Source organism: Hemitrygon akajei, chromosome 12 (genome assembly GCF_048418815.1).
Source record: "Hemitrygon akajei chromosome 12, sHemAka1.3, whole genome shotgun sequence".
Taxonomy (NCBI): domain Eukaryota; kingdom Metazoa; phylum Chordata; class Chondrichthyes; order Myliobatiformes; family Dasyatidae; genus Hemitrygon; species Hemitrygon akajei.
In genome coordinates, this window is record NC_133135.1 from 38064023 (window position 1) to 38079767 (window position 15745).

The 15745-nt window shown below is 38.6% G+C and overlaps 1 protein-coding gene across 5 annotated transcripts in view; it reads right to left on the minus strand.

Moving 5' to 3' along the window:
* Window positions 1-15745, minus strand: part of rnf220a (ring finger protein 220a) — a 453324-nt gene that overhangs the window by 88617 nt on the left and 348962 nt on the right. For 3 of the 5 annotated variants that reach the window (XM_073062916.1, XM_073062917.1, XM_073062920.1), the window contains one exon: window positions 6869-6993. In XM_073062916.1, the coding sequence (XP_072919017.1) occupies window positions 6869-6993 (125 nt within the window). The remainder of the gene's footprint in view (window positions 1-6868; window positions 6994-15745) is intronic. The other 2 variants (XM_073062918.1, XM_073062919.1) reach the window with 1 other exon arrangement.

Below are 15745 nucleotides of genomic sequence, written 5' to 3' on the forward strand. Positions count from 1 at the left end.
CCATTTTTATTGTGATCACAAAACCCTGTTGAGCATTGGTAATGTCGAATACTTCAAATCCAGTTCACTGGTTCATTGCTGGGGGAGCGGCATTGCCTCAGTTGTGGCGAGATCTAGATCAATGCTTCAGGGTTACCTGTGCAGCCGACCAGGAGTTGGAGATACCAAGGTCATGTGGGAGGACCCCTGTGGAGTGGACCATCCAGTGTTCACTAGGTGGAAGAGTATTTTTTGCTGGTGCCTCACCAGCAGTCTCCCCCCAGTACTTATCCTTGCAAGCTGAACAAGTGCCATACCTGTCCCAACACCTCATCCCTCACTACCATTCAGGACCCCGAACAGTCATTCCAGGTGAGACGACACTTCACCTGTGAGTCTGCTGGGGTCACCCACTGTATCTGGTGAACCCAATGTGGCCTCCTGTATATCAGTGTGGCCTGACGTAGATTGGGAGACCGTTTCGCTGAGCACCTACGCTCCGTCCACCAGAAAAAGCTGGATCTCTTGGTGGCCACCCTCTTCAACTCTACTTCCTATTTCGACATGTCAGTCCATTGCCTCCTCTACTGCCGCGATGAGGCCACACTCAAGTTGGAGGAACACCTTATAATTCATCTGGGTAGCCTCCAACGTAATGGCATGAACATCAATTTCTCAAATTTCTGGTAGCTTCCCATCCCCACCTTCACCATTCCTATATCCCTCTCTCATCTTATCTCTTTACCTGCCCATCACCCTCCTCTGGTGCTCCTCTCCCTTCCCTTTCTTCCATGGTCTTCTACCCTCTTCTATCAGATTGCCCCTTCTCCAGCCCTTTATTTCTTTCACATATCAGTTTCCCAGCCCTTTACTTCACCCCTCTCTTTCTCCCACTATCACCCGTCACCTACCTCCCTTGTACTTCTTCCTCCTCCCCACCCACCTTCTTGATCTAACTTCTCATCTTGTTTTCCAGTCCTGATGAAGGGTCTTGGCCCGAAAAGTCAACTGTTTACTCTTTTCCATAGATGCTGCTTGGCCTGCTCAGTTTCTTCTCATCCCCTCCAGCCTTTGAGTGTAACGCTTTGGATTTCTGGCATCAGCTGAATTTCTTGCGCTACATTATTTTCTTTGTTCTTTATAACTGTATGTTTTTCTGAAAACATAATTATATGTGCTATTTGTGCTGGTGCTTTGTGCAGTGTGCTGTGTTTTTCACATCAGTCCTGGAGGAAAGCTGTTTCGTTTGGCTATATTAATGCAAGGTTGAATGATAATAAACTTGAACTTGAACTCTGCATCCCATCAATGTCCTGTTATAACCTATGACAACTTTCTACATCATCTGCAACCAACCCTCTTATCAACTGCAATCATAGTAACCTACCCTTCCACTTCCTCATCCAAGTTATTATAAAAACCATAAAGACCAGGGGTCCTAAAACAGAGTCCTGTAGAACACCACTGGTCACTGACCTCCAGGAAAAATGCACTCCATCTATTACCACCCTCTGTCTTCGGTAGATAAACCAATTCTGAGTTCATGCAGTCAAGGTTCTCTGAATCCCACATCTCCTCACTTTCTGAATGAACCTACCATGGGGAACCTTGTTGAATGCCTTACTAAAATCCACATATACACCATATCCACTGCTCTACCTTCATCAACTTGTTTTGTAACCCCCTCAAAAAGTCAATCTGGCTCATGATGTATGACCTACCTCTCACACCATATTGACTCTCCCTAATCCCTAATATGCTTCTCCAAATGCTCATAAATTCTGTCACTAAGAACCCTCTCCAGTAGATTGCCTGCCAGATGTGAAGATTTTTTCTTCTTCAACCCTTCACCTTTTCCACTATCACCTCCCAGAATCTCACTCCACCGCTCCCCCCTCTCTTCCCACCTGACTTCACCTTCTAGCTTCCCCTCCCCCACCTTCTAATTCTGGCTTCTTAGCCCTCACTTTCCAGTCCTGATGAAGAGTCTCGGCCTGAAACATCGACTGTTTATTGCTTTCCATAGACGCTGCTTGACCGGTTGAATTCCTCCAGCATTTGTAGCTTTCCAGCACCTGCATAATCTCTTGTGTATATACTCTGCTCAGCCCTAATGTTTTTCAATAGCTCCATCCTCTTGCTTAACTTCAACATGCTCTAGCATATTAGCCTGTTCTACAGTGGCCTCACATTTGTCAAAGTCCCCCGTCCCGTGAATACTGAAGCCAGGTATTTATTGAGGATCTCCCTACTTCTTCTGACTCCAAGCATGTTTCTCTTTTATTCCTGATCAGTCCTACCATCACTCTAGTCATCCTCCTGTTCCTCAAATACATGTAGAATGCCTTGGAGTTTTTCTTAATCCTAATTGCTAAGACCTCCTCATGCCCTCTTCTAGTTCTCCTAAATCTATTTTTTAAGTTCCTTCCTGGCAATTTATAAATCTCAAGATCCCTGTCTAATCTTTACTTCCTAAACATGTCCTACTGATGCCTCTGGCACTAAGGAGGTGACAATCAATATTAAGTAAGTTGAAGTCACCCATGACAATAACCCCGTTATTTTTTTCACATTTCCAAACTCTGTCTACCTACCTGCTCCTCAGTTCTCTGCTCAACAGGCAATCACCAATCAGGGTTCAATACCCACCACTGTCTGTAAGGAGTTTGTACATTCTCCCTGTGACTGTGTGGGCTTCCTCCAGGTACTCGGGTATTTTCTCATATTCCAAAAAGACGCATGGTTAGTGAGTTGTTGCATACTATGTTGCAGGCAGAAGTCTGCGACACTTGTGGGCTTCCCCCAGCACAATCCTCATACTGTGTTGGTTGTTCATGCAAAATTACAAACTTCAGAGTATTTTTCTATGTTTCAATGTTCATGTGACAAATAAAGCTAACGATTTTAATAAAATGCTCCAAGTAGTATGATTGCTCCCTTGCTGTTTCTGACTGCCACTCACAATGACTCAGTAAACAATCTCTCCACAATGCTTTCCCTTTCTACAGCTGTGACACTATGTCTGATAGCAATGCCACTTCCCCACTTCTTTTACTTCACTCCCTATCCTCTTTGAAACATCTACACCCCAGAACAACCAGCAACCATTCCTGCCCTTCTGTCAACCAAGTCTCTGTAATGTCCTGTTGTGTGATGAGAAAACCATGGGGAGATGGTGTCCAGAGTTGACCCCCCGTGAACTATGCTGCTAACGAGAGAGATAAAGAGGGGGAGAGGTGCCATGCTGCACATGCTGATAATGAGAGAGACACAAGGATTTAAAATTATGGCTTCTTCGCTGATTGTTGACTTTACTTCCAAGGAGTTTGCCACTTTGCCTGCTTGTGTGAATCCCTGCTGACACAGCACAGTGGGTGCCAGGTGCCTGCTGAGACAGGAGGGAGTGGCCAGTTTGATGGACATGATCAGTTGATGGATGGCTGGTACCCCGGCAGGGGAGATAAAAGACGAGTCTGCTGAGACACAGGCAGACACGCCACTGGACACTGAACGAGTATTGTGCACCCACAGGAAGGTGGGGGCTTGGAGGATCGATTCGGGGAGAATCGGTCAGAGGCTCACAGTGTGTGAAGGCAGGCCGGTGGGGGCTTGTGTGTGTGTCCATCCTCGCCTGGGTGACGAGTCCACCACTGAAGAATGGTCTAGTCGGGAACAGAAGGGTCATAATCAATGACCACAACAGTACAACGGAACAAGAAGACAACGGAAGGTTTGCCTGCTGCAGCTGCTCATCTCTCGCTCTCTCTCTCCAACGTCACAACAGCAACTGCCTCAACCCAAACTGAACTGAACTGAACTCTGCATTATCTTAAGACTATTCATCTACCCCTAGACTACGATAGAGCTTGGTTTTGATTCTTATTCCTACACTTCTGTATTTATCATTGCTAACCTGTTTTATATGTATATTTGCATTTTTGATACTGTATTACTTAGTTTACTAATAAACACCTTTAGTTACAGTACCACCAGACTCCAACGTATCGTTCCATTTCTGCTGGTTTGGTAACCCGGTCACGGGGTACGTGACAGTCCACATACTGATCCATGCACTATGTCAATCACCCTTGTTCTTGACATTTTGTGCATTAAGCATATTTCAAACCATTCAACTAATTGTACCCTATCCACTGCCTATCCTTCCTCAGTCTCTACCTTTAACCAACTGCTCCATCCTTAAATGTACCCTAACAGCTCTAGTAACCCTGCTCACAAGGATATTGGTTCCTCTTGAATTCAAATGTAACGTGTTCCTTTTGTACAGGTTATACCTTTGCCAGAAGAGATCCTAATGATCCATAAACCTGAAACTCTGGCCCTGCACCAATTCTTCAGCCACACACTCATTTGTCATATTATTCTATTCTTAGCACACTGGTAGTAATCCAGAGATCACTACCCTTGAGGTCCTGTTTTTCAGCTTTCTACATCCTTTCCTAGTTATGCCATCGGTACCAATACATATCATGACTTCTGGATGCTCACCGTCCACTGCCCCCACTCCCTTAAGAAGCCTGAGCTGTCTCTGATCCTGACACCTGGAAAACAATATTCCATCCCAGAGTTTTTCATGTCCACAGAACCTCCAGTTCCTCTTATCTCTTCGAATTCTCTATCACTCCTGCTCTCCTCTTTTTCACCCTTCCCTGCTGAGCCACAGAGCCAAATTCAGTACTAGAGACCTAGTCGCTGTGGCTTTCTCCAGATAGGTCTTCCCAACAACAGATTTCAAAGTGGTATGCTTGTTATTGAGAAGAATGGCCACAATACCTTTTCTGCCTCTTTCCCTCCCCTGACAGTCACCCAGTTCCCTGACAGTTCGGTGTAACTGCCTCCCTTTAGCTCCTGTTTATTATCTCCTCAGCTTCCTTAATGATCCATAGATCATCTAGCTTCAGCTCCAGTTCCTTAACACAGTAATACAGTAGAGTAGCCATAAAAGCCCCTACTCTTTTATCTTTTCTTATGTTATCCTTTGATATTCCCATCCCTGCTCCTGACTGCAATCAGAATAACCACAACCAGAACTACTTCTCAATGAACAGACTACATCTGCTGTCAAGGGACTCCCAATGCAATGCACAATTCAGACAGTGAATCCAACCCAGACTCCAGGAGAGAGTTCAGCATTAAGATAAGCCTCCACATCCTTGGATTACCAGTCTACTACCCAAGATTCATATGCTCTGCTCTGACCCCACTTTAAGTCAGCACCATGATACTTGTCCAGCCATAGATTAATTGGTAAGAATGAGAATTCCCATTAGCAGAAGTTGTAAAAGTCACATATTCTCCTTTCTAACTGTTCCATCTTCGGCCCTCCACTGCACTGTAAATATCAGGCACAGCGTGAAAACCAAATCAAATGTTGTTCTTATATAATGGAATACTATGGCACGTAAAAACAATATAGTATTTATCAGATGAAATGCACGTTTGTTTTTTTAAGTCAAGTTAAAGTCAATTAAGTAATGAGCAAGTTCAAATAAAAGTTAATAGCCACTCATATTAAAGACAACTCTGTCTTGATAGGAGTACCAGTTAATGCTGACGCACAATATTACTTATTTGCAGATATTTGAACCACCAAACAGAAATTGACATTAGACACGATCCAGTACTTTATAGGGTGATGAATACTTAAATCTTGAAATAATTTATACTACCAGTTGATAACATTAGTTCACAACAACTACTAAGATATACTCTAGCTTATCAGGTCACTTTTTTTTCTAGTTATCAGATGAATTAAATCATTGGTATTACATAATATTATGAAAATACAAGTGGTCTTCTTCAAATTATATGCATATTTTTTTTAGAAACTGCAATAACGAAGTTGATTATTATATCCTTTTAGCTTGTGTTAAGTTTCAATTCTTACCTTATTTTGAAGCCCAGGATATAGGTGAAGAAATTAGAAAAAACAGTGTTGCAGCAAACAACAAAAAATCTGCAGATGCTGGATATCCAAGCAACACACACAAAGTGCTGGAGGAACTCAGTAGGCCAGGCAGCATCGATGTTTCTCCAGCATTTTGTGTGTGTTGATTGTGTTATAGCAGGTAGGTAGCAGCACAAAAAGGGAATAGGTGTAAGGTGAGATGAAATCAAGGAGTTGGGTGGAATCAAACAGCCAATGCTTTGTTCTAATATTGAATTGGGAATGAAGTTAAAAAAAAAGTGAGGTCATGCAAAGAGCCTGGGGAGATGAGAACTGCTCCAGAACTTACAAGCAGAAAGATATGTATGTGAAAACAACAGTGCTAACTGAAAATGCAGTATTATCCTTTGAGGGCATAGAAGATGATAATGGGAAGATCTGGGGTCATTTAAACAATGCATTATTCAAGGTCAGTAAAGCAGAGGGCTCTGGTTTACAAACGGCTCACAAGCACTCGGGAGATTCGAAACCTTGGAGGATGGATACTTGGAAAATGAACTAGATAGCAATTTTTGAGAGGAAGGTAAGAGCTAGAATTTAACCATATGACATGTTTTCATTACTTGGTGACACATGATGAAGGAAGGAAGCAAAGAACTTCTGTGATGGCAGCAGGAGTTTAAGTAACAAATAGAGATGGAAGGATGTGGAACAGGCATGCTGAATTTGAAGGAGTCAAGATGTTAGCTGGAAAGGCTAGGTGCAAGTATGGTCTTGGGTTCCAAAAGAGCAAAGGGATTCGGTGCCATTTACTAGGGATATTACTACTGGGAAGAGGGGTGATACTGGGAGCACTGTGAAGGAACTACAAGAATAGAAATACATTCATAGCCTAATAAACATCTACAAATGTTATAAACTAGCCTTCTGATATGATTCAAAGAAAAAAAGACTTGTTGATGTTTCAACATGCCCATCAACTACCTTGTCCAGGCAGGCTTCCACATGTCTACTCATCTCCTCCATAGATCCAGAAAGCGTCTCATTGCATAGTGGACATACCTGGCCATCCTCTGAGGCCTTCTTCCTCTTGTTTTTCCCTATCCGTGCTAAAAGACAAGAAACAAACAAGGGTTTACTATCAATGTTGTTTCAGGAAATATATTTTCAAAACCCAATTATAATTCAAATATGCACAGAACTTTACAGGGGCTGATTCGTAAGCAACACGCTTACAAAACTTGTCTGTTAGGCTTTGATATTAGCTCTGCTTCATTAGGTTAGAATTATCTTTGGAAGAGGACAAATAAACTTCAGCAAACCCAACTACAAACTATCCCTGGGTAATGCTCATGTTCTCTATTTACAAATGTCCATAAGTCAATTTTGTCCATAAATCAGAAAATACACAAAAACTCTCAATATGGTAACCAAACCTCCACAGTAATATAATAAACAGCGTCAAAAATACAAAAGAATAATAAGGAACAATTACTAGAAATGGAAAAAAGTGAGGAAACTAGTTCTGCTCTTTATTGGAACAAATGCATGAAGGTACATGGGACTTTGGAATTTAACATTACAGAAATGGGTTCACATGTTGCACTATGTCAGTGGTTCTAATATGGCACAGCCTGTAACCTGTTGGTTGACCAGTACTTAAGGAAGTAGTTAATGTGTAACCCACCAAAAATCTTCAGTACAGTACATCCTCACAGTGAACTGTACCACCCATGTACCAAATGTTTCTAATAAATCTCCAACAATGTACCATGCACAGATCTGCTATCTGAGGGTAACGTTACTGTTGAGGGTAATGTTTCAGCAATGATAATGTTGGTTCCAAGGACAAATATACTGTGTGATCCTCTACACAGCAGCAAGGCTCCTAATGTGGCAACTGAACTTTAGCTAACATATGCAATGTTTTATTCAGGTTCCATGTTTTGCTCAAGTGAATTTTTCCCCAAAAGATTTTCATTTCATATTGCTCATGGAAATGGTCAATAAAATATAAAAGCCTAGCTCAACGCCTGCTGAGAAGTTACAAAGACATCAAAGCCAGCTCTACTGCCTTTCCTCACCAAAAATACAGACTTCTTTAGCCACTAGGCTAAAGGCTACTGAAGTCATTATACACACTTTGGCTCCAAGTATGAACCCTTAGGGTGCTAGCCTTTGGATGAGAGATTTAACAATTGACTTAGATGCAAGATTCCAAGAAGTGGTTCAAAAAAAAACCAGAACAGATACTTCAGATTTCTGGAAAACAATTCTTTATAAAACAACACCAATTATTTTGTAATTAACTTTTTTTTTTAGGATTTTGCACATCATGGATTCAAGGAGATTTGAAAATGTCAAATATTCTGAGCCAAATCAATCCAATCAACAGTTCAGCAAAGATTAAAAAAAAAGGAAATTTGACTTTTATTAGTACAGTATTTAACAAAAAGATAAAAAGAAACATACTAGAACAAAATTTTAATGGCATCAAATTGTCAGCATCCCCATAACAGCATAATCTCCTGTCTTCTAAATCAAGGGACCAAAAGTAGTTGAACGGAGAAACAAAATTACACTGTAGTTAGTAATATATTGCTGCCTGGCCTAACAAACTGTGGGGACAATATGGCATTAGACTCTCGTGTCTAGACACCAAAATATTTTTTTTAATAGTGTGTATACACATCAGTAAGGTTCATTTTATGTAGAATTTCCCTTTCCTCTCATCATTTGCAGGTGATAATGGTTCATAATAAATAGTGCAGAAAAAAAACTAACATGAAATATTGATCACAATTACATAAAATTTAATTAATTTAGATTACAGTTTCACAGCTGTATAATACATATTATCTCATTCATTTATCAAAATTATTTTACTGAACCCTTATATATTAGAGAAACTTCACAGATTGTTTAAAGAGAAACTTTCTCCCTAAGTCCTACTCCCATGCCGTTCCAGCAATACACGGAACATCTCTGAGTCTTCAAATAATAGTTTCACAAGGCTATGCCTAGCAATTAAGCCCAACAAAGACGCTAAATTAGCTGATGTTTTCATGACCCAAGTTCATATTGGACAAAGTGATAAAGGAATGGAGGAACTTAAACAATGCACAATCTGAAAAATACATGAAATGATTGAAGTACAATCACAAAATAGTCATGTTCTCGCAAAGATCAATCTTACAAAGACCTTCACAAAGCTTTACATTTCTTAAAAGGCTAATCATTCTGTCAAAGGACACTCGATGTCACCATTCTTCAAATAAATCTTCGATATATTCTACAAGATGAAACAGTGGTCACATGATATGGACATAAAACTAATTAGTTTGGAAAATAATTAATAGGTTTGGGTTTCCTGGTGTTTCCCTCTGGGGAAAACTGAAAAGCTAGTTTTTATATAAGGGATTATTGAACTGGTTTTACTCAGGTAGCAAGAGGTTGTAGCTTATAAATTCAAATATAATCAAAGCTCAATAGCTGCATCCCCATCTAGAAGTCAAAGTTTTGGGTTCATGTTCTCCTGCAAATGTTTAGTTACTGAGCAGTGCAGTTTCAGAGTTACCATCTTTCAGTTAAGCTTTAAAATCAAGACTTCACCTCCTTTCTGATGTACGTTTGTAGATGCAAACTTCTTATACTACTATTATTTTGGGATGATCAGATTGTTAATCACCGAATGTCACTGAACCAATTATTTGATGAATATATTTCCATTTATCATACTCTACTGTATTAGAATAATTACTTTACTGATGTACACCACTTTGTGGTGCATGTGTTAACTCTCAGCAAGAAAACAAAGGCAACGCTTTCATTTTAAAAATCCAGTTAAAAAAAACTTGAAGCAAATACAAAATAGTTTTAACATCTGGGTAATACAAAATTATAAACTTTATAAAGAATTGGTTGTACAGGGATAGTTAAGTTGTGGCATCTGAATCTTTACTTCAAAACTATAAGTCAAAGAGAAAGCTCACATGCATTAATAGGAAAGCTATAGAAAAGCTGGAGCTTTGGGTAATTCTGGTTGCTTCAAATGATTGAGCTTTCCTTGACATAACACATCAGTTTTGTTAGGAAAAAAGTGCAGTTCAGACTCCAGATGGAAGAACCTAGTTGACACTGCATTCATTGCTTACACCAGCTTTGAACTTTAATTTCACTGGGAGTATCTGTATGACAGAAACCTTTTTCCAACTGTTTGAAATTTCTGTAGTTAATGAGCACATAAATTTTAAAAAAACTGCCCATTGAAATATTTACATTCAAAATGTTTTAAAAATAAGGAGTAAAAATGTGTATAAGGGATCTGTTGTGAACTACACAGGTTTTATGAATAATAGAGGCCTGACTCCATATAAACACTCATCCTTGATTTCAGAACATTTTATTTACAAACTAACACTATAATGCCACTGATTCTTTGGTAGGTACATGAGTCTTTGATTTAAAGATCTAATTTTTTGTTCTAACAATGAATCACTTACCTTCCCTTATCAATGCACTGTACTGAATTGTTTCAATGTTTTTTTTTGACTCAACAAAACATTTTGTACAAATGTAACCTTTCACAAATGAAGTAATACTTATATTTTGACTGCCTTTAATGGAAGCCTTCTACCAGAATATATATATTGCTCATTCCTCGTAAAATTCATACACCTTCTTTAGTTGAAGGTTTGACAAAAGGATCACTAAAACAAAAGTGCTGTGTCATTTTTTAAAAATCTCAATGTGTCTGCTCTCGCCTGTCTGAAATTTTCCTTTCAATTTATGAAGGAAATAATCTATCATGGCAATTAGGGTCTTAATTTAAATAGTAATCAGAGAGCAGATTAAATGTGTCACAGTAAGAAAACCAGATTATTTCTTGAAACGGTTTCACTTGACAGTTTCATTCCAAAATTATCCTTTCAATCCCCAGTGCCCATTGTACAAATTTATAAATTTTATCTTCCCTTACTCTTTTCTTTAAAAACTGTCCTGCACATAATTAGAAATTTAACACCGCAGAACACTGCCTATTTTACTGTAATTTTTTGTTCTCCTTAACTGCAAATTGAGTGATGCTACATTAATTTTTAGGTACAAGTGATATCAAGAGTAAAAGGGGGGTGGAGGAAGTGAGAAAGCCATCTATGGCGAAATGCAGATTATTCAGCTGTCTCTGACTAAATACTGAATGGAAGATCTCTGGTCTAATTGATAATGTCCTCTTGAAAGGCTCTGCTGAATAGAAAAACCCAGCCTCAATCTCACAAGACCTACTGTTTTAACTCCACTGAATTCACAGTACTCCAGGCTCTAGAGAAATACAACTCTTACACTGTATTCTATGGAGTGAAAAACTGAAATCACATTTCCAAAACAAAAAGTTACTATGATCTTGGATCAGCTTTGAATTGATGACAGAATTATTGAGAAGAAAAAACTAAAAACAAAACTTTTTGAATCCTTTTAAAGTATATTTTTTTAAACAAAGAGAAATTAGTGGAAGTTGAGGGGCAAGTCTTCATTGAGGAATCAGCAGTGGAAAGAGTGAGCAGCTTCAAGTTCCTGTATGTCAACATCTCAGAAGATCAAAGCCAGGCCCAAAACACTGATGCAATTATGAAGAAAGCATGTTAGCAACAGCAATTCATTAGGAGTTAGAAGAGATTTTGTATATGTCCAAAGACTCTAGCAAATTTCTTCAGATGTACTATGGAGAGCATTCTAACTCGTTGCATCACTGCCTGGTATGAAGGCTCCAAAGAAGCTCCAATGAACAAAAGAGGCAAGAGAGGGTTGTAGACTCAGCAAGCACCATCGAGGGCACAAGTCAACCCTCCATCATGCACATTTCCAAAAGGCAGAGCCTAAGAAAGGCAGCATCCATCATGAAGTATTCTTGCCATCCAGATATGGCATCTTCTCATTACTACCATTGGGGAGGAAGTAGAGGAGTCTGAAGACCCACACTCATCATTTTTCTTCCTCTCTACCATCAGATTTTTGAAATGTCTATTAACCCATGAACACTACCTCACTCACTATTCCTTTTATGTGCTATTATTTATATTCTGCACCCTAGTATGATTTTTATGTCTTGGACTATACTTCTGCCACAGCGCAACAGATTTCAAAACATATGTTAGTGGTAATAAGCCCAATTCTGATTCTAATTCAAAGACAAAGAATAGCTTTATTTGTCATATGTACATCAAAACATACAGTGAAATGTATCATTTGCAGCAATGAACAACACAGTCTGATGGTATGCCGAAGGAAGCCTACAGTTGCACCATACTTCCAGCACCAACACAGAATGTCCATACTTACTAACCCTTACTAATTCATACGTCATTGGAGTGTGGGAGGAAACCAGAGAACCATGTGGTCACGGAGAGAATATACAAAACTCCTTACAGACAATAGCGGGAATTGGACCCCAATCACTGGCCCTATAAACCATTACACAAGTTGCTATACCCCAGTGCCACCCATTTCTACTGTGCCCATAATTATCATGCCATGAAATCTGAAAATTCACTTAAACATTGAAAATTCCCCTAATATGATCTCCCTGAAGATTCTTGTTTAGTGTAACACCAGAAGGAAGGCCTCATCAGTAACAGCACTCAGGATATATTTTGGTCTCGCCCAACTCTTCTGATTTAAATGGAACAATTAAAAGGGAAAAAAAGGCATTTAAAGAAAACTGATGATCATAGATTGCAGGTTGAGTGAAGCTTGACTGTGGAAGGGGACTGATTTACTCATTACACTTACGATTTCCCAGAGTAGTCTTAGGAGACACTGATAGGTGATAGACAGCAAAACAACCCAAATATTGTTGAGATAGATTTCATTGCCATATTGAGTCTGCATTAAGGGGAAGTGTTCAATTCCTGATTTTATTCTTTTTAAGATCTATGAATAGAATCTCTGTAGTCAATAATAGTAAAACTGTTTTGTACTTTAAGAGTGCTACCAGACATATGGATCCTAATGACAGCTAAGCTCCTGCCTGACATTTCAACTACCTCTTTGGTACTCAGTGAGAGAGAATCTTGCAGACCAGAGTCTCTTGTTATCCCACCCTCTCCACCAGAATGAAAATTAGAAAGCTATTCTATAGATACATCTTTCAACTCATTTTATTTGAACAAATAAATGAATCATATACCATAAACCTAATGATGCTGATTAATAACAATATTTAATTATCCAAACATAATTCTAACAATAAGAAGGTGCCAAATCTGAATTGTTTCAGGCAACACTACCAAACATTCAGCTCTCTTAAATTTTCAATATTATTGGAATCATTATTTACCAACTCATTGAGTCAGATATACTTTCATTACAAGTAAAATGCTTTTACCATAGCCAAATAGCTATTTGTAAGATTACCTTCATCCCAATGGCAATAAGAATGAAATTGCCAGCCCCATGATTAAGCCAACAGGGAACTAATAAAAGCAGGTTAAACTTTACTTATCTGACACCCTTAGTGTATAGTATTTCCAGGAATGCTGTGTCCAAAACAGTTAAGACTGAATTAATTAGAAGTGATTACACTATCATCATTAATTAATTATCTGGTAATCACACTCCTGTGTACTTTAAGATCTCGGTAGCACTGACAGAACCTAGCCCCAATCAGTGCCTGTCGGTGAGGTAGGCTATTCATTCAAACTGATTCATCATGATGTTTCTGGTTCACATAATATTGTAAACTACAGCCTGGATCTAAACTATATCAAAATACCACAATATTAACCCCTCCAGAAGTCTATGGAGGCACATGACCAACACTGCCAAACATAACAAAAGAAAAGGACAGTTTCATTTTCCCTGCAGTATGTGGTCTGAACAAACACCATTTTTACTTCAAACAGTGACCTCATTGCATGTTATTGATAGAGATTATCTTTCCAAATTTCCCTATATTATTCTCCGTAGCAAACCTCACTATCACACAAATAGGGAAAATCCTGAATACTGATTATTCCTCTACCATACATTTTTCTTTCTGGTTGGAATTTGATACTTACAGAAGATGAGGAGTAATATTTATCCATCTTGGTGCAGTGACTTTTTAGGGGGTGACAATGAGTCAAAAACATACCAATAGCATATAAATTAAACTTTCTCATAGTTTCCACTATTTCAAAAGCACAGTTTTGTTTTGCATCTAATCTGTAGTTTCTCATCTTTCATACTTAACCAATATTCTAAACCTTTTATATGAATCTGGTTATCCTTCCTCACTGAGGACAAGTTAAAATGCAGAAGAGAAATATCTAAAATTTAACAGAGCTAAATAAAAAGCTGCAAAGTTATTTAGTGCCAGCAAAACCTGTGGTGTCAGGTGCATCTCAAAACCTCTCATGCTAATCCTAATCAATAAGCTCTATTTTTTCCAATGAAGACCATCACAGAACCAAGCAAATTCACATTATTTCATGTAGTTTGACAGTGACTTTTAGCTTGGCTTATGGCACTATTTCTGCTGGAGTAGGACAAATTCCTAACTTCAGTATTTAACTGCTCAAATGCAGTTGCCAGAATCTATTAATTTAGCCATAATAATGGTGAGTATCACAGCATCCCTTTAATTTAAAATTTTCAAAATCCAGGTCTTCCAGAAGTGGCAGCAAACTGATACAAATTAATAGTAAAAGGGCAACAGCGTGATTTTTAGGGAACCAAAGCAACATGTCAAATGTCAACCAATTCACATTCTAGTTTTAATATATTCAGAAGAGCAGAAAATTTAAATTCTGATTGTCACGGCCTGATTACTTCCTCAACGAAGAGCATCATGCCGAATCATCACATGGATAATTTAAGAACCATTCTGTAGCAGGTCTTCAATTTTTAAATTAACCTGTTTTACTAAAATATTTAGAATCTATATAAATATAAATAACCAACATAAAAACTAACTCCAAGAAAAGAGCCGCGATTTTCAGCATGGAACTACAACCTGCCAATATAAAGGACAAAATGCTACTGCAGTAAAATACCCACGCTATCCCAGATTTAATCATAATTCTTCTTAAAGACTTCTTTTAAAAACAAGAGGCAGTGCCAGACAGACTTCTTCTTTCAGATTATATTTTATGACTGTTATCTTCCTTCAGAACCAATATAGTTTACTAATAAATCTGATGAATTATCCTTCTAGATCCTGCAATAGGGTATGGCAATAATAAATCAGGTAGGCTCCATTGCACTTATAAAGTTAACATTTAATGTCAGCTTTATGACGATAATTTCGGAAAGGAGCCAAGATTGGTTAGCGCATTAATTACAACTGAAGTAACAATTTGATACCAAATTAACCACTTTATTCAAACTACATTTGGCTATCTGAAGACCAAGATTTTTAATTAAAAGAAATTCCTGGAAGTAAATTATAATTCTGAAAAAGGCTCTCACATTACTGTCCATCAGGTCAATTACGGAACCACCATTTGGCTCACAAACAGAATTCAGACAATGGGGGATGTTAACAACAATCATGTCCTCATACTCCCATAGAAACTTTAATTTAGTTCTGCTGTGAAGCAATGAATATTATTTACATAACACAGCCTCAAAAAGTACTTCGAAATTCATTGGGAAGATAGGGGAAACCTATGTCAGCATCATCACCCAGACCAGCAGAGGGACTCGGATCATCCTCAGCCAGTTCTGATGGCTTTCTACATCGACCATATGCTTGACAGCAGATTCCCAAAACAATACACTCTACCCTAAGCTCCAAACAGCAAGAGATCTCCAAGAGAGAAAAAAAATCAAGGACTCCTTTAAAAAAATGTAACATCCATGGGAATTCCTAGCTTTTGACCACTC